A 23,961-nucleotide genomic window follows, 5' to 3' on the forward strand; every position below is an offset into this window, starting at 1 on the left:
GAATCATAATTTTTTTGCTGGTGAAGGGTTTGGCCTCCATGTTGATGGCTGTTGACTGATCAGGGTGGTGGGTGCTGAAGGTTGGGTTGGGCAGTGGCAATTTCTTAAAATAAGACAGCAGTGAAGTTTGCCCCATCAATTGATCTTTCCTTTCACTTGAATTCTTGGAGACATAGGCTGTTCATCGGCCCAATTTCAATATCGTTGTGTCTCAGGGAATAGAGAGACCCAAGGCAAAGGAGAGGGGGGAACAGTGGGTTTGGTGGAGCAATTTGAATACATATAACATTTATCAAGTAAGTTCACTGTCTAATATGGGTTCCTGCTTCCCCAAAACAATTACAACTGTAACATTAAAGGTCATCAATCACAGATCACCATAACAGATATAATAAAAATGAAAATGTTTTAAATATTGCAAGAATTATCAGAATATGACACAAGAGACATGATGTGAGCACATGCTGTTGGAAAAAATGGCTCCAATAGACTTGCTGGAGGCTGAGTGGCCACAGACCTTCAATTTGTAAAAAAAGTAACGTCTGTGAAATGCAATAAAGCAAAGCACAATAAAATGAGGTATGCCTGTAATTGCTTTCCTTTTTAATCTCATGCATTTTATTTTATGCATTTAAAAACATTATTGAGAATTCTGAGAAAGGGCCCATGGCCTTACCAGACTGTCCAAGGGATTCACGCCACAAAAATAATTTAAGAACCCCTGCAGAGTTTTGGTCTTGGGAGTCAACAACAACACGTTTTAGGTGCTTACTAAATGCTAGGTCTTGTACCGGCAATACAAATATTGGCAAAAAGAAATACAATCCCTGGAAGACAACATGTAGAAGGAGTCAAGAAGACTTGTTTTCTCATCTTGCCTGAAACATTAACCATGTATCCAGGGCAAGCCTTTTAACTTGCCTCCTTTTCTCAGTTGTTCAACTAAGTTTTATTATTTATTATTATTCTATTACTTCTAAAGTCCCTTCCAACCCTAAATCTATGCTACATTATATTTACTTATCCTTGTATACATTTCATCTTGTGATAAAATTGGAACGTAAGCACGTGGAAAGCAGGAGCTGGGTTTTTTGGGTTTTTTTTCCCTTCTTTTTTGTACCCCAGCTCCTGCCACTAAGCTGAGGGATGGTGGTGAAACTGTTGAACCTCACACAGGTAGGTGAAACACCCCCGGGGGTCCCGCGGAGGCCGGGCAGCGCCGCAGACAACGCCCCCGGGACCTGGAGGGCGAGGCCTCCCTCTCACGCGGGCCACGTGTTAATGACTCCACTTTAGAACATGGCTCTTTATTCACCACTTGGTGCAGCTTTTTTGGTTCGCATGCCCAAACAGAGTCTCTACCAAGCTCACTTTGCCCAAAGTCTACACCAAAGGCATAAAAAAAAAAAAAGAAAAGAAAAAGAGACCCCACAGCGTCACCCACCCAGGCCCAACCGAAGCTCTTCCACGCCTCCCCAACCCTCAGTTAGGCGGCAGTCCTATTTCTCGCGAGATTTCACCACACCCGAGAGGCTGAACTTCTCTCGGAAGCCAATTGGTCAAAGGTGACTTGGTGGGCTGAGTCAAGAGTCCGCGGGGAGGGAGGGAAGAGGAGTGGGAGCCCGCCCGGAGAGGGCGGGGGAGGGGAGGGAGAAAGAGGAAGAACTGGTAGGCCACGCCCCCTCTCTTCTATCTACTGCGGAGAAGGGTGTCCCCAAACTCCCAGGTTCCAATCCCCGTCCCCCTGGACCCTCCCGGGTCAGGATTCGAGCTCGTGAGTGCCTGCTCGCACGCGCCCGTCCGCGAGAAGAAGGATCACTATGGGCTTGGCTTCGGTGTGCTGGCCCGGGTTCCTGCAATCCTTCCTGCTACTGCTGCTGGCAGGGCGCAGCTTGGGCAGCTCCGGCCTGCTGCCCCTTGTCATCAACACTTGGCCTTTTAGGGGTGCAACCGTGGCAGGTGCGGGCCGGGGGTGGGGTGGGGTGGGCGGCATTGAACTGGACTCCCCCGGAGACCTCGTTCCTTTTTGTCTCTTAGCTGGGGGGGAGATGCTGCACGGGGAGGGGGGACGGGAGGGAGACACTTGCTGGAGCCTCACCTGGTGCACCCTTTAGAGGCATCTCTTTGCGCCTTAGGGGCCAGGGATAGGAAAGGGAAGTCCGGGATGGAGAGCGCTGCTAACGGGGAAGAAAACACACATTCTCCACGGAGACCCCAGAGGCCGTTCAGCCCAACCCCGTCATTTTACGGATAGGAAACTGAGGCAGGCTTGTAGAGGTTTCCGCGATTTATTGCAATTCTTATGACTCCAAATCCCAGGAGGTTAGGGATAAAGTAAGCAAGCCAGGGATGGGAGCTGCTGCAATTTGGAGAGAGAACATATTAACCCTGACCTAGTTAGGAGTAACCCCAGAGAGAATCCAGCTCAGCTCCCCCATTTTGCAGATACGAAACTGAGGCTGAGAGAAGTGTTAAGTGATTTAATGAAAGTCACAGAGGGTAAGAAGCTAACCCTGCAAATCCTTTTGCTGTCTCTCCCCCACCCCAATTCAGCAATCTTTGAATTGTATGGGAGCTACTGGTGCAATTTGAGACCAAGAGCATATTAGCAACATTGACCTAGAAGTCAGAAGGGACCCCCACAGCACAACCAGCCTATACCCATCATTTTACAGGTAGGAGTCTGAAGTCCAGAGACTTTGACTTGGGAAGACCGAGAGTACAGAGCAAGAGCTGCAAATCCTTGGACTCCAAATTCAGCTCTTTTCCCACTGGGGTACGTGCTCTTGAGATTTTGTTAATCCCTGATCAACTGACTCAAGAGGCCAGCACAAGGCCTTGCATTGCTGGCTTGTCTCTCCCCACTAGGTCTTGCCCTGCTTGGGTTGTATCTCTAATTCTTTATCTCCTGAGAAGTTGAAGTAACTTGAGGGGCATAGAAATAAATCATTGATTTAGGCAAGAGAGGAGAAGAACCTTTGGACTCAAAGTAGAAATGAGTTCTTTGGGTTGAAGTCAGCATCAGTTTTATAAAAAAGAAATATTAATGTGCTTTGAAGTTTTCCTGAAGCGTTCCAAGGTACTGGCTTTGGTAAAAGCCTTTTTAGCAAACATCTCTCCAGTAAAGGCCTCCTTGATCCTTATGGTAGTGGGCAGCTATGACCCTAGGTTCTTAAGGTCCCTGGTGGCTGCTCTCCAGTCCTTCGAAGTACTCCCAAGCTGGGATGAAAGGCCAGACAATAAACTTCCTATCCTTCAAGGGCCTGCCTCCTTAAAATTCCATATGCGCTGGTTTGTAGATGATGGGTGCTCTTGTTTCATTTGGTTTTGTTTGTAGCCCCAGCTACTTTTGAAAAATACTACAAAATGTGGGACCGAGGTTATGATCTGTGCAGGTTGCTGCACACATGAAATCACAGATTATTGAAATGGGTAGAGTACATGTAATTTGGTATGTGCAGTAGTGGTGTTTGAAATCCAGTATTCACCAAGAATGTTATCTAGCCTCCCAAATATTTCATTTTTACTAGTAAAGGCATGGAGTCAGCTGAGGATTTGTGATTTAAGAAAAGGTTAGAGCTAGTTGGAGGAGGATTGGAATCATACAACTCATGGGCTTTGACATTTCAAGCTATTCCTTTAGTATTCTGTTCCAAGCTTTATTTCTGAACCTGGAATCTAATATGTATATATATTTGGCTATAGGATAGCCCTTTTTGTTCAACCTTAGGGGACTTACTGTAGGTTTTGCTTTAATAAAGGTAGTATATTCTATTCAAAGATGCATTTCATCTTAAGTTAGGAAATACACAATTGTAAATTCTCTTTCTATATGCTTTGTTTTATACTTCTATTATAATAGAAATCCACTGGGCCATAATTTTAATAGTTCTCCATCTAAACTACTTTTGTGTAGCTAGTCTCAGTTTTCTCTTTAAAAAAACAAGAGGAAAGTATCTTAACTTTCCTCACTTTCTTCTTTTCCACAGTCCCTGATCTCAGGACAGTGTGTATATCACTAGGAAGAACCGGAAGAGGAAGTAGACAATTAGATTTTTGGATTGACAGTTAGTCTTTGATAAGCCTACTATGTGCAAGAAACCATGCTAGATGCTGGGGATACAAAGTATGAAATGGTCCTTGCTCATAGGTTTCCGCAGTGACTTCTAAAAAGCATCCATGTGACATCATCAAACAGCAAGGATTTAATAAGGACTTACTTATGTGGCAGGGACGAGGCTTAGCACTGAGGATGCATAAAAAAGACAAAAACAGTCTTTGTTCTCATGAGAGAAATGAGATGTACCTACAGGACAAATATGGAGTATATGGAAAGTAATCTTAAGAGGGAAAAGACCTCTTCAGAATGCAGCATTTGATTCTAGTCCTGAAAGGCAGGGATCCTAAGAGATAGAGGTGGGATTGGAGAGCATTCTAGGAATAAAGATACAGACAGTGCAAAGGCCCAGGGATGCAAGGTGAAGTATCCTTTGTGAGGAAGACCATGTTAAGGGGGGAAAACTGGAAAGATTTGGAGGAGCCAGGTTTTAATGAACTTTTAGTGCCAAATATAAAAGCCAAATGTTTTATCTCGGAAGTAATAGTTTTAGGAAAATCATTTTGGCTGCTGGGTGAAGGATGGATTGGAGTAGATAGAGACTTGAGGCAAACAAACAAACAATCAAGGAGGCTATCTCAATTGTTCCAATAAACTACAGTGGTGGCTCTGTGAGTAGAGGAGAAATGTAAAAGAAATTGTGAATATAGGAATGACAAGATTTGGCACCAGTTCTTACAGAGTTAGGAGTCTGTTGAAAAACTCAGTAGTAGCATTTTGATGAATTTCTCAGAAGTTCCAGACATTTGATTCGTGCATGTAGCAACACTTAAATCATTGTGTTTTGTTTCACAGCATGGCAAAACCTACAGGCTGGAGGGTCTGCTTTAGATGCAGTTGAAGAGGGGTGTGCTTGGTGTGAGACAAATCAGTGCGATGGCAGTGTAGGCTTTGGTGGAAGTCCTGATGAATATGGAGAAACGACATTAGATTCCATGATTATGGATGGGTAAGTACACCAGTCAAAGTGGTCCTTTATGGGAAAGCTTGACATTGATAACTATATTGAAATATATTGAAGTTTGTGTATGCTCTTCTGCTTTGAAAACACAGATAGAAAGAGAAGGAAGACATGACCTTTTAGAGAAGAAATATAAAACCAGAATGGGTCCTCTGGTGATTGGTGATCACTCATGGCTCCTCCAGCTCTAGAAATCTATAACCTAATAATCTGTTGTTCACCACCCTTAGCTTTTCCAGATATCATTCAATCACTGTGCCTTGTTAATGGTGATTATCCCATGGAAATAAACCATTTTGTTTGAATCTGGGAGCAGAAAGTATCCAAGACTACTTAGAAGTGGCTTTGCACTCCTAATTGTCTCCACCTCCCTTCTTAAATATTTCAACCTTCTGGTCTTAGCAGCTTCTTACTGATAGCTTCCAACTTTCTTTTAAAATATTTTATTGATGACTTTTCTTTTTTTTTTCATCCTTGTTGCTTCCTGGTGATTGTCCCCTATCCCTTCTCCTCCTCCCTCATAGAACCCTTCCTTCTAACAAATAAATGCAGTCAAGCAAGTCAACATATTGACCACTGGCTCTGAAGTCAAAGGTCTTGGGTTCCAGTCTTGCCTCTGCCATCACCTTTGTGACCTTAGGCAAGTCCCTTTACCTGCCTGGGTTTTACTTTCCTTATAAGCAAAATAAAGAGGTTGGATTAGATGACTTCTTAAAATCCCTTCCAGCTCCTGATGTGATATGTGCTTCTAGGTCTGAAAAATATAAGCCTCCTTCTGCATGTCTGTCCACCCCAGGTAGGGTCCTCTGAAGTAACCATTTAGTCCTCTGTGAATCAGAATTCTAGTTTTTCATTGTTCGCTTTCTGTTGTTGTGGTCAGTGCAGTAAACATCTTTAAAAGAAGCTAGGATGGAATAGAATTTGTTATTATTAATTATTACAATGTGATGTCTTTGAGAACAAGGACTATTATGTTTGTCTTTGTATCCCCAATGCTTAGCACAGAGCTTTGTACACAATAAGTGCTTAATAGATAATTTATTCAGTTAGGCTTGTAGGTTTGAGATGGGTCATGTACTAGGGAGAAGGGAGTAGGTTAGAATTAGGGAATAAGAATTATTTCCTATGACTATTAAAGGAAAGAAATGATTTTAAAGTTTGGGGCTTTTAAATGTCTTCCTCAATAGTTGATTTGATTTAGGGGGGAGGGGCACAATTTTTTTCATGAAAACTGAAAATTATCGTCTGAATTAAATTTTGCAAAAACAAAACAAAACTTTAAATGATCCACAATAATAGAAATCCACTTTCCCAGATGAGTTATGTTCATCAGGGAAGCAATCTGAAAAGCTTGGGAAATCTCAGAATAAGTCAGGTTTCACAAAACTTTGTCAGTTGCTTGCCCACAAATTCACCACATGTATTTGTGAACCTTAAGACTGACCTTCTTGTAAATTTTTCTTTAGCAACACCATGAAAGTAGGGGCAGTAGCAGATCTCAGACGAATTAAAAATGCTGTTGGTGTAGCAAGAAAAGTAATGGAACATACAAAACATACACTTTTAGTGGGAGAATCAGGTACTGTGCTTTTAATTCTATTAAAATATTATGAAAAAAATGTATTGCTTAGGAATCAGAACTTTGTCATTTAAATTTATATGATTTGATTTATAATTTAGTCTTTTAAAAAAAAGCAATGACATTCAAAGAAAGCTTTACATAAGTGTAAATGAAATTCATTACCTTTATCACATATTTTTATGCAATTAAGATAGTATACTTTTTTTCCCAAGTTAATAAATGTTACAAAACTGTCTGGTTTAAAAACAGAAGCCTTTGAACACATGGTAGGTGTATTTGTACATTTCCTTGGCTTGGAAACCACAGCAAAAATAGTTAAGATTTATTCTTCCTCATTGCATGAGGATTTTATGTTGATTACACTTTGTTTCTTTTAATTCCCAAAGGTAGCATTCATTATGTCCAAGAACATTAAATGAAAAATGTAGTCAGTACCTTAAACATCATAATTAGATCACAGGTTCCGTAGTTGACTGCCTGCTGTGTAAAGTACTCTTTTACCTTGAGGCTAAAATTATCAGATACTCTTCAAACTACCTAAAATTTCCTTGAGCCTAAAACTACACCTTTAAGCTCCAACAACACACTAATAGAGGAAGAATAAAAAAAAATCAGCAAAACCAACCAATATATCCCCACCAAAAACAAAACAAAAACTTGTTAAAACAATATATGCAATGTTCCTCACTTGTGGACCTCCTACCTTTGCAAAGGAGTTAGGGGGAGCAGTGATTTCACCAGCCACAAATTTAGAAGCCATCAGGTTCCAGCCTGCTAATCCTCAAATCAAAATAAACCCTTACAACTCGGTTTCTCTGTTGCTGCCCCAGGCAGCTGGTAGTTACTAGACAAAGTACTCTGTTTTCACCAACCATCTATTTATCTTATGTTAATAACTTCCTCTGAGCCCCTACTGCTATTTGGTAATCTTTCAGTTCTTGCTCTGATTTTTTTCTGTCTCTACCCCAGAGTGAAGTGGCATAACTCAGAGAGTACTGGTTTAGGAATCAGGAAGATTGTTGTTTAGTCTTTTTTTTTTTTCCAGTTGTGGGTTTTCTTGGCAAAGATATTGGAGTGGTTTGCCATTTCTTTCTCTCCAGCTCATTTTACAGCTGAGGAAACTGAGGCAAACAGGGTTAAGTGACTTGCTCAGGGTCACACACACAGCTAGTAAGTGTCTGAGGCTGGATTTGAACCTACAAAGAAGATGAGTCTTCGTGATTCCACACCAGCCACTCTATCTACTTCAATACCTACCTGCTCAGAAAGACCTTAGTTCAAATTCTGCCTCTGACATTTATTAGCTGTGTGATCCTAGGCAAGTCACTTAGTCTCACTCTCAGTTTCCCCGTCTGTAAAAGGTGGATCAAAGTAGCACCTTCCTAAACAAGGTTGTTGTAATGAGATAATAGAAGGAAAGCCCTTTGCAAATCTTAAGATACTACATAATTATTAACTTTTACTATTATTGTTGTTATTATTTAAATGCTTCTCTTCCTTCAAAACCCAGCATTGAGAGCTTCTCTCTATAAAGTCTTACTTGATCCCGTTCCCCCCTTTCTCCAAGCTAAAAATGATAACCCCTTCCTGTTTTCATTTTCCTCCTTTGCCTCTGTTGTTGTTACTTGAGAAAGGATTGTCATTTTTCCATCTTTATATCCCTACCACTGATAGAGTGCCTTGCATACCAAAAAAAAAAAATAAATAAAGTTTGTTAAATGACAGATACTTTAACAACTGGAAATAAAAGATCAGCTTTTTGTGAACAAAGAAACGCTTCCTGTTTGGTGGTAGGGGTGAGTGGGAAGAGGTCGAAATCAGGAAGGTTTATGTACCTCCTTCCCATCCTTATTATCTTCATGTGCAGGAGAAATTTTTTTCTACATAAATTCATAATTCACTATAATTTCCTCAAAACAAAGGCTTCCTTTATTGTTCCTGTTTTAATATGCAGTTTTACAAATTAAACCTTTGCTGTTTGGGGGAAATATGATTTTTTTTTGCTGTCTTTTATTGAATGTCAGTGTGTTGATTGTTACAGCAATTTTACATATTATAATATAAACACATGTAATATGTAAAGTGTTTTGTAAATTTTAAGATGCTATGTAAGTCCCAGTTATCATCACCTTCATGATTACTATTATTTTGCTTTTATCTTCATCTCTTTAGCTACCCAGTTTGCTGAATGTATGGGATTTCCAAATGAGGAATTATCCACCAACACTTCTCGTTTTCTCCATTTGGAGTGGCTGAGCCATAAATGTCAGCCAAATTTCTGGAAGGTATGTATGTTTTGTCATAAAATACTAATTGTCTGACGTTGTTAGAAGACTTTTGGGATTTAAAATATGAATTATTTGAACAACTTAAAAAATTTTCTATGTCTACATCTGAGAATCATTTGATACTTACCATCAGAGTGTTTTCTGTGCCTGAAAGTGTAGCTAGTTTTATGTGCTTTGAAGTGTGACCGTATCTTGCTGGGGATTGCTACTATCTGATGCTACTGACTTGATTGCTAGTTCATACTGCACATTTATTATATTAGCAGGCTCTTTACCGTTACATTGGTCTAGCTTTGCCACTGAGAATTAGTTTCTCCCCATCCCAGGAAATGCTTACTTCTCCATCTGTCCCTTTGTTCCACCCTCACACCACCACCAGCACCGTTAGACTAACTAGACTGGAATTGTAAGCCTGGCACTTGAAAAATGTGTTCACAATCCATATGTGAGGCATTATAAGTGTCTGTCAGTTTATATGTTTGACATAGATATAGGTAAGCATCAGGTTCTCTGCTGCCTTGAATGATGAAATGTGTACTTTTAACATTGACTTTTAAATGAACTTTCTGTGAGAGAAAATTCTACGAATGTAACCCTCATTTCTAGGTTTTTAGCAGTTTCTAGAACTTTTGTAAGATGTACACACACACATACTCTCTCCTCCCCATACATACACACATTCACATATATAACACACTGTGTTATCTATATATATGAGTGCATGTACATATACATATGCGCACACATATGTATGTTTATATGTCTGTATGTGGATATACATATATAAATATACATACATATACAGGCCTACTAGAATAGTTAAGAGCTGATATGAATAGAAGACCAGTATTAATCAGGAAGACCTGGGTTCAGATGCAACTCTGACAGCCCCTGGGCCCTTAATTTCTTAGTGCCTCAGACAATTGTTTGGCAATTTATAGTCTTGCTCTGCATTGACTGAGAGAATTTTCTCATCTGAAATTCCTTCTCCTGATAAAATCACAGGTCCAGATTGGGGGTAGGGGTAGGGGGGATAAGTTTTAGAAATGACTTTGAAAATAAATTCATGTAAACTTAGTTTAGTAAATGATGAGTTCATTTTTCTTTTTAAAGATCTAGGAACATTATTCTGACCATAGTAAACAATGTAATTCCCAAATTTAATTATGAACTGTGTACCTGATTCTGTTGGGAACTGATGTTTCATTATTGAGAATCTCATAGTTTAGGTGAGAGAGAGTGCTATCTATTCTAAACAACATAATCTAGATATAGTAAGTTAAAATATATGTGTAACCAACTCATTATATATCAGAATAATCATGAAACTATCCACTTAAGTATAATTAGCATTTATATTGTGAGTTAAGGTTTTTCAAAATGCCTTTATATATACTATCTCATTCAGTTCTTACAACTAAGTGATGTAGGTGCTATTATACCCATTTTACAGATGAAGAAACTGAGGCAAACGGGTTAAGAGACTTACTCAGGGTCACACAGCTAATAAGTGTCCCGGGCTCCTAACTGCCCCAATTTCCACCTTACACTGTACCAGATTCCTCTTGTTCTTTTTTTGTGGTTAGCTATGATTATTGTTAGGTTGGGTTTTTTTTTTTTTTAGTAGATGGTTTTGGATAAAGCATACTTACAGAAAAATTGTATTTGAAATGTTATTTACAGAATGTTATACCAGATGCATCAAAATCCTGTGGACCATATAAACCATCTAGAGTCTTAAAACAGCACCTTCACACCTCTGAGAAAATAAATATTCACAGTCATGATACTATTGGTAATTTTCTTTTTATGAATTTTTCAAACTTAAGGAGTTAGAATTTTTAAAATTGCATTTGTTTATCCCTTAACTTATCCATGGCTATTAATGTTCCAGGAGCCTGATTCTTTTGTAACAATTAAAAAAAAAGATACAGTCTAGGAATAAACTTCTCCTATTAACTTCCAAAGAAGAGTGGACCTCTTTCCCTTGGCATCTGCTTGCCATTTGGTGAATTATCTTTTCCAGGACACCTAAGTGGCATCCAGCATGCTTAACAACTAATGAATATTCAAGTGCAAGCTTAAAAATCCATTTTTGATTTTCAGTTCAATTCTTGGTTTCTTTGCACTGCAAAGTCAAATTTGTGTACATTATTTTTTCCCAAGGTTGTGGTTAGAAAATTACCATCAGTTTGCTTTAGTGATTTTCCTTAATGTCACTTTGTAAGCAGGTTTTGAAGGGTGATTACTCATTTTTAGGAGGAAAATAAGGGGTGGTTGTGGCACCCCTGTGGGTGACCAAAAGAGTGAATTATGAAAATGGCCTATTAAAAGCCAAAAGGTCAGGATTTTCTGGTTCATTGACTTTATGTTAAATATTATGAATGGTATTTTCATGATTCCCAAGTTTTCTTCTTCTGTCCTTCTACCTAGCCTGAAAACACCTTGGTGTTCTAGAAGTTTGATTAATTTTATTACCCTCATTTAATTGTATTTCAGAAATCTTTTTGATTTGGTACCTACTGATTGTGTTGTGTTTTGTTTTTTTTTTTTTCAAACTCCTAGGCATGGTTGTAATTGGTAAGACAGGACATATTGCTGCTGGCACATCCACAAATGGTGCGAAGTTCAAAATACCTGGGTTAGTGTTTGATCAATGGAAAATATTTGTTGAGCGCCTGCTATGTGAAGGCTCTATGCTGGGTGCTAAGCAGGGGATAAAAAGAAGCATGAGACATTATCCTTGTCCTTAAGCAGCAACAGATTTAGAATCAGAAGAGACCTCAAGGGTCATCTGATCCAGCTCCCTCATTTTACAGATGAGGAAATGGATCCTAGTGGTTAAGTGACTTACCCCACGTCACAGAATAATTTGTTGTCTGCTCTGCTCTTCGTGTAGAGGCAGCATGACATGGTGGATCAAATGCCATGCTGGATTTGAGCCCTACCTCTGATACATACTAACTGGGTGGTCCTGGGCAGTTATAGGCCAGAGTAGGGAAGAAGGTTCCCATCCTGGGAATTCCCTGGTGAGGTCGCAAGCCTTTAGGGGATTCTGCCTGCACCAGACAGATGTTCAGGGAATTCAGCTCCTCTAGTACTATCTCATGCCTGCTTGTGTGCCAGGTGTGTGATCTGTTTCCTAGATTACAGGCCTATTTTAACCAGGTCCAGCATACTCATGATAATTTGCTTCTGTTTCTTCTTCCATTGAGTCTCACCCCAAAGCTCTCCACTTTGTGTTTTCCCCTCCAGTGCCCGATTTCCCTCATCCAAATCTTGAGATGCAACATTATTTCACCATTTCTGTCCCTTTGGAAGGGGGTATTCTCCTCCATATCAATATTCTGCTCCTGAGACCCACCTCCACCGTGTCTCAGTGATACCTCTTCAGGTGAATTTGCCTCCTTACTTTAGGAACTCTAGCTCACTTGTTTATTTTTGTTATTAATATTATATTATATATATTATATTATTATTATAGTTTCATACATTTGTGTATAAGCATCTGAGACCATCAATTTTTATATTCCTGTTGTTTTTTGTGAAACCAAAGTTCTTCATACTTAGTATTCTCTGTGCCATCCAGCTTGGAAGAGCTATATTGGCAGGTTTGTTTGTCCATCCTCCCTGACCCTCCCATTTGATCAGATTTGTAAGATTTCAGACAATTTCTTTTAAACCAATCCTCTTCAAATGCATTCCATCCCTTTCCAAGAGCTTTACTTTTTTCAAGTGCCTATTATTTGTGTTTTCCAAGTACAGATAGTATGCACTTTATAGGTCCCTACAAAATTCTTCTTATCTCTGGAAGTAAAATTACTCAGTCCCTGTAATTTTTGTTGGTAGCTCTGAGGCAATAGCAAAATGCCTGTTTACTGCCCTAGGGACACTTGAGTGAGGCTTTATAGCATGCTTTTTCTGCCTTTTTTGTGGTATTACACTAGCTAGCCCTGCTGTCTTTGGGGGCATTGGTGATACACACATGGTGAGCCCTACTCATTGCCAGTGCACAAATACACACTTCCCACAACTGTTGTCTACAAGACCTCCTCGAGAAGGTTTCACTTATTAGCCACGTACATCACACTACTTCTTACATCTTTCCTCTTCTTTCTGAACAGACTCCAAATGCCACCTCCCATCTTGTCAGTGAACTTTGTGCAAGTAGAGGAGTTGAAGTGTAATTGTGTTTGACAGCATGTAATAAATACCAGATAAGCATTATTGACATTAAATTGCTGATGGAGTTCAGAGCAAGTAGACCTTACTTGTAGCCAGGGAGTAATGACAGAATGCTACCCTTGATATAGACTTTGAATGATGATTAAGAGTTAGTGGCAAGGACAAGGAAGGATTTTTACAAGAACAGCATGTGCAGAGTCAGGCTGAAATTTATAAGGTTCATTCTTAGGATCCATTGGTAGAACAGAGGGGCTCTGTGAGAACCTGTTGTGCATAAGAGACTATAAGAAGTAAAGCTGGAAAAATAGGTTGGGGTGAGGTTATTAAGGCCTTGCAAGCTCTTTCCTGGTGTTTGGAATTTATCTTAGGTAATGGGCCACTGCTGCAATTTTTGAACAGAGTGGCATGATGAAAACCAGTGGTTTAGCAGGATGAATCTAGGAGGGTTGATTGAAGTTGAAAGAGACTAGAGGCAGAGAGTAGAGTGTAGGAGACTATTGAAATCCTCCATTGTGAGATGATGAAGCCTTAAGTTAGGGCCTTGGTAACATTATAGATCAGAAGTGTCATGCCCCAAGTCCTGCAACCAGATTAAAATGCAATTGGGATATGTTTAACAAAATAAATAAAAGTACAGTACAACATAAATAATGTTAATTTGTGGTTTTCTAACCAGAATGTCATTCAGAAATTTGACACCACTTGTCTGTGTGACAGCTGCAAAGCCAGCACTTTTATCTATCTAGTATCAAATCCTACTCCAATTAGTATATATAAAAATCTGATCTAAAGAACAGTCTTTAAAAAACAGTGTTCTGCCTATAATAATAATTGTGGGGTTTGTATTTTTATTTGGGGAGAAGACATAGTAGGATACCATATCTTGCTCAATAAAATGATTTCTTTTATTGGACAGACTATTGAACTGATAAAAATATACATTCTGGCTTTTTCTCTTGTAATAATTAATTGCTTCCCCTTTAAAAGTCGAGTTGGCGATTCTCCAATAGCAGGAGCAGGGTCTTACGCTGATAGCACGGCTGGAGGGGCTGCTGCCACCGGAGATGGTGACATCATGATGCGCTTTTTACCCAGGTATGCTTCTTGGTACCATACTTAAGTTAGAGTTATTGTTGGTTAGCATCACTATCATAACTGGTTTTTTTTTTTCTTGTATCATGTTGGGGTGTTTTCTTAACTGAATGTGCCTGCACAGAGGTTTGTGAACTTGCCTTTGAACTGTCTGTGCAGAGTTGTTTTGTCTCTGGCTCTGTAGACTTACTAGCTTGTATTCCCATTAATGACCATTATTGTCATCAAAAGTATTTATGACTTGTCCTCCTGGGGTAGGGTAACATTTTACCTAATTTACAGATGAGGAAACGTAAGTACTGTTTAAGTAATTTGCCCAAGGTCACTCAGCCAGTCAGTAAAAAGACAGTGATTATTGATGGCAGAAGGGGGAAATGCAGTCATTGTATACGAGTAATTGCTGAAAGGTGGTCATTATGACTGGACATTGTGCACACTAACGGCATTTTGCACTTCAACTATAACAGCATTTTTCTTTTAAATGGGATCTCCACGCTTTATGACTTCTAGCTATAGTGACCTAGCTGACACAGTTATTCAGCTATAACAAAAAGAATTCATTTGTCTTTTATTTAAAATTAATTGGTGGATTAGTTGGGAAGATGGTTATTGCATCAAAGCTGATTTTTTAACTGAGCCAACTTATTTACTTGTATCATTGCATTCATTCTACTGAATATGATAACTTTTAAAGCAGCTTGAAGTGTATAATTTCAGGTATGCTAATTTTAGTGCATTATTTATTCAAACAGAGTGGTATAGTGGAAAGATTGTTGCATTTGGAATCAAAGGACTTGGGTTTGAATTCTAATTCTAATATGAACTATGTGATATTAGGCAAATCATTTAACTTCCCTGGGTCTCAGTTTCCTCAGCTGTAAGAAAGAGAATGTTGTACTAGATGCCCTCTTGGGTTCATTCCAGCCCTAAATGATCCTAGCTCATGGTGGTCCCTATTCATATATCTGTGGTCCTGATGTATTAAAGTTTATTCATATTGAAAGCCAGGGAATCTTAACCTGGGAGTCTGTGGATGCTCATAGGGTCCATGGACTAATCAGTGAACTGAAATGGGCAAAAAATTACACCTCTGTTTTCACTAACCTTTGGTTTCATTCTAGTCCTATGCATTTTATTTCGTGCATTTAAATACATTTTTCTGAGAAGGATTCATATGTTTCATCAGCCTGCTCAAGAGGGTCCTGATATAAATGTTAAGAATTTCTGTTCTAGACCTTGTCATTAACTTTATTTTTTTTTAACCAGTTACCAAGCAGTAGAATATATGAGAAAAGGAGATGATCCAACTCTAGCCTGCCGGAAAGTTATTTCCAGAATCCAGAAATATTATCCTGAGTTCTTTGGGGCTGTTATATGCGCCAATACAACTGGAAGTTATGGTGAGTTATATTTGATAAGTGTGTTTGCAGATTTTTGTGATGATACACCTAGCATTAAATTGCACTGTTTTTGTTAGCTTTGTACAGGATATAAAATATACATAACACCCTGTATGTTCAGTAAATGTTTGTTAGCAATGGTATAGATTACTTTAAGTATCCAAAGGAAACCTGCACATCAACCTTACAAGTATACTAGTAAGCCAGACCTTAGCAGGCTGCATCATGGTTCTGCCCTGGTTTTGGCCACAAGCTCCACCCTCTTATTTATGTTCCACATTTTTACTTCTTACTTCTATCTGTTTTATTAAGAGAATGGGCTGATCTATATACACTCTCTTTCCTTCTTCATTTTTTACCATTCCTCTAAATGTCACAGCTCCCTAAGTGGTCTTACTTTGGTCTTCAAGGTGCACGAGGCTGTCCTTTTATTAAGTATTTCTAATGTGTAAGCATAGGAATAGACAGGAGAATTATTTTTGCATTTTACTGTATATATATCTTTTGCTTCATCTGCCTTCTTTATAAACCTATCACAGCTTCAAAGCACTTTGAGATCAACCACTGTGCTGGTGCTCATTAGTGAATTTTTAGATCACTAAAAAATACAACTTACTAATCAATGTGTCATATTAGCTTAGACTGCTTATTGTAGCTCTTTGATCTTTTCCTTCCCACAGTTCTCTAACTTGAAAAACTTGAATTTGAGGAATTTGTTTTTCCTTTCCAAGTATTAAGATAAATATTAAATATAAATGAGAAAAGAGGGACTTGAAGTAGAAAATATCAGTGTCATTGAATTTCTTCAACAAGTAAAAAGCTTCTTAGAAGTCCCAAAGATGAATTTAATAGAATATAACAATGATAATTAAGTAATTATAGATTAATTTAAAATTGATTTGTTGGATAAAACTAAGAACAGTTTCTTGCATTTTAAGGACTTTTATTCAAGCAGTGATAATGACAGGGGATCTGAGTCTAGGTAGTAGAACAGAGGAAAGAGGAGTGATCAGAAGGAAAGAAATCCAAGGGGGCAGCTAGACTAGTGAGATGAAAGCCGTCACTTAGCAAAGGACCAGATGCCCATGCTCTGAGGAAATGATGGAGGGTGGAAAATGATTCTGGTTGACCTCTGGCCTATAGGAATAGTATTAATAACCTTCTACTTCCATCCTTTTTTTGGTTAAAGGTAAGATAATGAAAGCAGCAGGTGTATAAAATAAGTGTCCAGTGAGTATCCTAAAGCTGATAGGGAGAGCCTACCTGTCACTTTGGTCCTCAGTCTCTGGGATTTTTAATGCCCTGTAAGAATTAAGCAGATACTCCAGGGTTTTGATAAGACTTGGGTAGAGTCAGGGCATAAAACAAACATTGAACCTTAACCGAGAAAAGTCCTCAGGTGAATAAATAGCATGTTTATTTATGTATTTGTCTTTATTTATTTATATAAATTTATTTACATAAATGCAGTATAGTATTGGAGAAAGAGCATTGGTTCTGGAGTTACAGGACCTGCATTCACCTTCCGATTCCTGTGCTTTTACTGCCTGGGTGACCTTGGGTAATTTACTCATCTTTAAGATGAGGAACTAAATTAGATGACATCTGAGTTCTCTTCCAGCTCTAGATCTAGGCTTCTATATTCATAATTGTAAAATAAATATAATTACTATCCACCGACACATATCTTCGTCTCTTTCTCTCTCTTTCTCCTGTTCCAGGTGCCGCCTGCAACAAACTTCCAGAGTTTTCTCAGTTTCATTTCATGATTTATCATCCTCTGCAAAGTCAGCCAATTGAAGAAAAAGTAGACTGCATTTAATCCTTTTCTGTCAACATCTCTATTTAAAAGATGAAGGAAGAAACAAAGGCTGTAAAGGTTCACTAGCTGCCACTTTTGAACATGTTCCTGCTCTGTACCACATACATTCCTTTGTGTCAGTATGAGCGTCAGAGTAAATTTGGGCTGACATGACACTCTCCACCTTCTCCATTTGAATTTTATTTACCATATCAAAATGTTGTCTAAACTCTCTTGCTTTCTCAGAACATGAGAAGATACATATGGGTCATTTGATCTTGGAATTTTTTCTTCTGGAGTTTAATGAAGTTAATACATTGATATGGTACAGTTGAGAGATGATCACTGTCTTTGGAGTCAGAAGACTTGGGTTCAGATCTTAGTTCTGCTGTTTACTACCTGTGTCACTTTGGACAAATCACTTAACTTGTCTGAGCCTCAGTTTCTCCCCCCTTTGTAAAATAAGGATTAGATGGCCTTTAAGGCAGTAGTTATTAACCTGAAATCCATAAATGGAGAAAGCGAAAAGGATAGGTAACTATTGTAATTAATTGATTTCCACTGTAATCCTAAATATTTTTATCTTATGCATTTAAAAACATTATTCGGAGAAGGAGGCCGTAGGCTTGGCTAGACTGCTGGGGGCATCCATTTGAAAAAAGTGTTGAGAACCCCTGTTCTAACGTCCCGTCAGGTCTAAATCTTTAATTCTTTGAGTGTTCAGACTATTATCATTGAATTGTTTTTTTAGGAAACTTCTTGCTACCCCCTTAAAAAATAAAACAAACCCACAAATGTCTCTGTACATGCATTCTCTTTGAAATATTCAAGTATTTTAGTTGAGGAGCCAAAATGAGGCATGGCATGATTAGTCATGATTGAATTTCTGAATGTTACAGTGATTTATCCTTTATCACTGATCATTGTTCTTCTCGTATCTAGCTTTAGCATCTGCCTTCTGGCAACTTGGAAGGGGAGGATTTCAGCATAGCATCTCATTTCCCTTCCATTTCTGCTCTTCCCCTAATACTCTAGATGCTTTTGTGTGTGTAATGGGAAATGTGGGCAGTGTGCTGATGAGCGGTTTTATTGATTAACTTGCTCTGTGTCCATCTGAAGGAGCCCTTGTGGTGGATAGACAGGGTTCTCAAACCATGTTTCCATTATTATCTTTTACCAGCTTGCTGCATTTCTAATAGCAGAAGTCCATATTGCAAGTGTTTTAATTTGGGAAACGTGATCTGTGATTGAATTTCCCCATTCCTTGTGGGTTCTCTTCTTCCACTCCCACCTCCAGCACCACTACCTTTAGGCGTGGGACACTGACTGTAGACATCCTTTGTCTAGCCTGATGTGTGTGTAATCTCTCCTGAGTGGTATTCTGGAATCCTTCAGGTTCACACTCAGTGGTAATTTTAGAAATTGTTAATACAAGTTACCTATTAGCTGGCACTCCGTTTTCTTAGCATATTAACTTTTACTGTTCTGTAGATTTAGGGTGAGAAGTTTATGGTTTTCAACTTCGTGTAGACAACTAAGAATTTGAGTTTTGAGGCCAGCCATAGAAAAATGCCACAACTTCACACTTATCATAAGTCATATGTTGTAACCAGCCCTTAACGGCTCCTGTGATGTGCAGTACGCTTGAGTTTGTGCAAAGGGTGCCTTAAAGTGTGTTTTTCAAAGCAATGTTAGTTTTCCTTCTTTGCTATAAAAATAATAACAGTTCATATTTATATGCTACTTTACAGTCTACAACATGCTTTCCTTACAGCAGGGAGGCGGCAGAGCCTAGTGGATAGAGTGTTAACCTTGAAACCAGGAAAGCTTGGGTCTGTGTCCTTCCTATCTCTGGTATATTAAGGCTTTGTGAGCCTGGGCAAGTCCCTCCATCTCTCTGTGTTCTGGGCAACTCTCTAAGACTAAGTTGTACACCATGTGTGATTCTGCACAAATAAAGGGATTCACTTTACCTAGAAATTCCCTATGCTAATGAAACCATAGATCCCCATCATACTTACATAGTTTCAATGTCTGTGCTGCTTAAACCTAACCCATTTATAAGACTGAGGGATTTGGGTTGAGTTCTGATAATATCTCCAGTCAAAGAGACTTTCATCAGATTTACCAGTCAAATGAAATAATACATGCAAAGTGCTTTGCAAACCTTGAAAGATCTGTGTAAATACTAGCTATTTTTATTAAGTGCCTAGGTGTGTGTGTGTGATGTGCTGGGTATGTGGTTTTCTCCCCTTCTGTCTGATTTTATTGCTAACATAATATAGCCTAGAAGACGCTCAGCAGGCTATAAATTTGATGAGTAGATCGTAGGGACACGCTAGTGGCTCATTTCCTGTTAAAATAGTTCTTAGCATTGCTAGCCATATAGGATTAATTACACCTTACACCTGGGCCACTGAAAAACACTTCACAGTTAAATGTCCTTCTGAAGATAGGATACAAAGCATCTGAAGATTCCCAGAGGGACTCTTGACAATGTTTAGACCACAAATTAGATGTTTGTGATTCTTAATCTAGTCTAACCAGAAGGCTACATTCTTTCCGACTTTGTAAGCCTTAACACTTATTTGCAAATTCATTAGCATTCAAAATGCAGGGAGTATGCTAGGTTCTTGCTTGTCCTAAATCAGTTTAATGGCTTCTGGGCCTAGATGGACAGGGAGTGGTTTCTGTTTCCAGTATTAGCATCCAAGCTCTCACCATGATAACTGAGACTCACTCAGAACTAGTTTTCTTGTGTTACTGGTTTTTTTTTTTTAATTACAGAAAGCGAGCAGCAATCTGTGACTCTTGCTAATCTAAATAATCTGTTCTTTATCATTATCATTTCTGCATGTCCTTCTTTGCTTCAAGAATTACTTGGTACAATTGTTTCCAGATTTTAATTGCTCTATTAAAAGTGGGGTAACGAGATATGGAGAGTAGTCTTTTTTTTTAAGGTTATAGTATTAAAACAAGCCCTCTAAGCACCTTGAGTGGACTCCTTGTGGTGAAATTTGGGGAAAGATGCAGATGAGTCACTGTATTAATAATAGCTAGCATGTGTACTTTAAGGTTTGCAAAGCATTTCCAAATATTTTATCCTCAGCAGGTCTGGAAGATAGGTGCTTTTATCACCATTTTGCAGATGAGAAAACTGAGGCAAACAGAAGTTAAATGACCTGCGCAGGCTAGTATATGTCTGTGACTGGATAAGGACTCAGATCTTCCTCACTCTAGGCCCAGCACTATCCACTGTACCACCTAGCTGCCTAAAAGAGGGACATGCATCAGTGCATTGTGAAATGCAGCATTGGAGGAAACGCCCAAATCAATGACCACATTCATTTGAAATCAGTGTTAAATTGTCAATATTTAAAGAATATTATATTCCAACAATAATAAGCCACACACTAAAAAATAAACCACTTTAAAGAATGAGGAAGGGGAGGGAGGAACATGGTAATGAAATATAGCTGATTAAATTGACAAAATCATAGAATATCTGTCCCTTTAAATCTATAAGAGTTACATGAAAACCAAAGAAAATATTGCAAATCCAAAGAAAGAGGATTGGAATCTTAAAACAGACCAAAAGAGGAAAGGGGGGGATGGGGAATATTTACAGTCATATAGGTTATATGCAAAATAGATACAAAGTGAAGGGGGTGGGCAGAGGTGTTGCCACTAAAGACTGGGGGAATTCAGGAAAGGTTTCTTGAAGGAGGCAGCACATGATGAGCTGATCCATGAGTTCCAAGAGGAAGTGATGAGAAGGGAAAGCATTCCAGGCATGAGGAGGGATGGAATGTCATGTATGGGGATCAGTAAATAGGTCATTCTGGCTGCAGTGTTGATCACATGACGGAGAATAATATGTAATCAGCCTGGAAAGGTTGGCTGGAACCAGATTGTGACAGATACCAAAACAAAGGAGTTTGTACGTTATGCTAGGGCTAATAGTGAGCTACTGGAATTTCTTGAAAACGGATGTGGTCAGACCAGTGCTTTGGCAATATAACTCAGCAGCTATGTTGGAGGATGGATAGTCAGGGAAAGAGATGTGAGAAGGAACCTATCCAGGCTGATTCTTTCATCCTCTTCAGCTCTCAGTTTCTTCCTTTTGTCTAAAACCGGGTTTCTGAACCTTTTGGGGATCATGGACCCCTTTGGCAAGCTAGTGAAGCTTTTGGGTCCCTTCTTAGAATAATGCTTTAAAGTGCATGAAATAAAATATATAGAATTAAAAAGGAAAGCAGTTATTTTGAAAAAAAAATTTTTTTAAAGCTTTCAAGGACTCCAGGTTAAGAATCTCTTGGCTTAGTTCTATTCTCATCCGTGGAAGTTAACAATATTGGAGCTGGCAAATGTGTGTGTGTGTATATTAAAGGGGAGGGGAGGAGAGGGAGAAAGACAGCAAGAGAATGAACTTATTTTATCTGTTAAAGAAACAATTTTTGAGAAATTAACATTGAATATAGTGATTTCTCTCTGGGTTTTAGAAAATGCTAAATGTCTTACACTTTTAATATTTGAGGGTTTTTTTTATCTTTGATTTTCTAATGTGCCTTAGGGTCTGATATCAATCAATTAGATTAAGAGCTGAGAACTTAATTGGATTCATCTAATAACTCCGATATTTTAATTAACTGTTTATTTGAATAAAACAACTATTGGGTGACATAAATATATCTTAATCAAAAACTAATTGTGAAGGTAGATTAAGATATATTTTTCATCCTACATGTGGTACATTGAGTTTACCTGTGTAAAAAAAAAAAAATTAAGCTTCTTAGAAACTTTATTTAAAAGCTGCAAAGCAAAGGTTTAATTTTCTTTTTTTACTCTTACCTGTGCTATCAACTATTTCATTGCTCAAGTACTATTGAACATACTTTTCTGTCTTTATAATAGGTTAAAAAAAAAAAAGCATGAGCTAATAAGGGCTACCAAAAAAAAGTGTGCCTGGTTGATTTGCGGTTAATATGCTCTATTCCACCAAGCAGAGTCTAGACAGATTTAGAAAACCATTTTTCTACAGTGCCAGTTGATAAATGCTTCCATATACAACTGAGGGTCAGCAAGGAAAGGAATGCTATAATTCAGTGTTTAGAAAATGCATGCTCATTTGAAGGGGAAAATAATTGCCACATTCAAAGTGGGTATAATGGAAGTTAAAGCTGCTGTAATCAACTATTTGCTTCTGTATTAAAGGCAAAGGAAGTAGTTTATAGTTCTAATGCATGAACGCTGCACCAAAAAAAAAAAAAATTGGTCAGATGGTCTGAACTTGTGACCTCTCTGTACTATGTATTAGCTGTGGTTCCTGGCTTATTTCTGTAATTAAAATTCATTTTCTGTGATACGAATAACAGGCAGAGGCTGCATATAGCAAAATCAGATCATAATGTTGGAATCCAGAAATAATAAGTCCACTTGAAATTGTTATACTTTTTTTCCTTTGTTACTTTTTAACCTGCCTAAAATACCCAAACACCATAAATATCAAAATACTCCCTTTCTATCCTCTAAACAAGACCAATAAGACTTTTTATTTTTAATATCTTTGGGCCTATTTTTCTTATTTAGTATGTTCTAATTGAAATAAAATCCAAAATGAAAATTCAGAATAAAAGGACTGTTGGAGAAAATGCCAGATAACTCAATTTGATTGCAAGAAGACAATAAATACATGTTTGTGGTATAGTATATACTCTCATCCTGACACAACTTTTAAAATTTCCCATTAGAAAACAAAGCCAATACAATCACACACTGAAATATTATCAAGTTATCTGAGTGTCCTCTCTTTTAATCACACTGTTTGAAGTATCCTAGCTATTGCTTATAGTTTTGTAGCTATGAGAGACACTAGAAACCATTTGCCACCTTTAATTTCACAGATAAGAAAACTAGGCCCAAAGAAGAGTATTGTGGTGGAGTGAGCACTGACTCTGAAGTCAAGAGAACCTGGTTTGCTTTGGTGCTTACCACCTGTGTGAGACTGGGTGAGTGGCTTAACCCCTTGCCCTCCAACCTCGGTTTCCTCATCTGTAAAATGAGGATTTAGGTCACTTGGCATCAAGATCTTTGAGATTTTTAGGTGACTTTCAAAAGTTCACATAGGTTACTAAGTAGTGGAGGCTTAGAATTCAGTGCCAATGCAAATTCTGCTATACTACCATGATGCTTTACTATTTTCTTTTGCTGAATGTAGTAGCTTTTCTCCTCCACAGTTTGTGCTATCCAATGCCCACAAATCCCTCACCAGATCTGCTTCCATTCCACCTGTGGTAGTAAAGATGGTTTTTATGTTTCATTCTGTCTGTCTCTCTCACTTTCTCTCCCTCCCTCATGTAAAACTACTAGCTTGAATCTAAATATCAGCTGCTCAACTGCATTCTCTCTCCTCTTCCTCCTCCTGCAATGTCCCTGTCTCTATCTTTCACATACTCTTACTTTCCCTGTCTCTATAGTTCAGAGGAGGGATGCTTAATATAGATGTGAATGTGGTCATCCCAGATGGAAATGAGTC

At 38.5% G+C, this 23,961-nt stretch overlaps 1 protein-coding gene across 1 annotated transcript; it reads left to right on the top strand.

Moving 5' to 3' along the window:
• Nucleotides 1-1,662: 1,662 nt before the first annotated feature.
• Nucleotides 1,663-17,607, top strand: AGA (aspartylglucosaminidase). Its single transcript, XM_027837624.1, has 9 exons — nucleotides 1,663-1,959; nucleotides 4,913-5,066; nucleotides 6,545-6,657; nucleotides 8,833-8,945; nucleotides 10,632-10,743; nucleotides 11,514-11,589; nucleotides 14,121-14,228; nucleotides 15,492-15,625; nucleotides 17,347-17,607. The coding sequence occupies exons 1-9, from the start codon at nucleotides 1,821-1,823 to the stop codon at nucleotides 17,445-17,447; spliced, it is 1,050 nt and encodes a 349-aa protein (XP_027693425.1). The 5' UTR covers nucleotides 1,663-1,820; the 3' UTR covers nucleotides 17,448-17,607.
• The last annotated feature ends 6,354 nt before the right edge of the window (nucleotides 17,608-23,961 follow it).

Source organism: Vombatus ursinus, unplaced genomic scaffold (assembly GCF_900497805.2).
Source record: "Vombatus ursinus unplaced genomic scaffold, bare-nosed wombat genome assembly UNPS02014821.1, whole genome shotgun sequence".
In the NCBI taxonomy this organism is placed as follows: Eukaryota; Metazoa; Chordata; class Mammalia; order Diprotodontia; family Vombatidae; genus Vombatus; species Vombatus ursinus.

Excerpts from the sequence above, each read along its gene's own strand:
- AGA (XM_027837624.1), top strand. The coding sequence starts at position 1,821 with ATGGGCTTGGCTTCGGTGTGCTGGCCCGGGTTCCTGCAATCCTTCCTG. Across the intron at positions 5,067-6,544 it reads GATTCCATGATTATGGATGG|CAACACCATGAAAGTAGGGG; the intron begins GTAAGTACACCA and ends ATTTTTCTTTAG. Across the intron at positions 14,229-15,491 it reads ATGATGCGCTTTTTACCCAG|TTACCAAGCAGTAGAATATA; the intron begins GTATGCTTCTTG and ends TTTTTTAACCAG.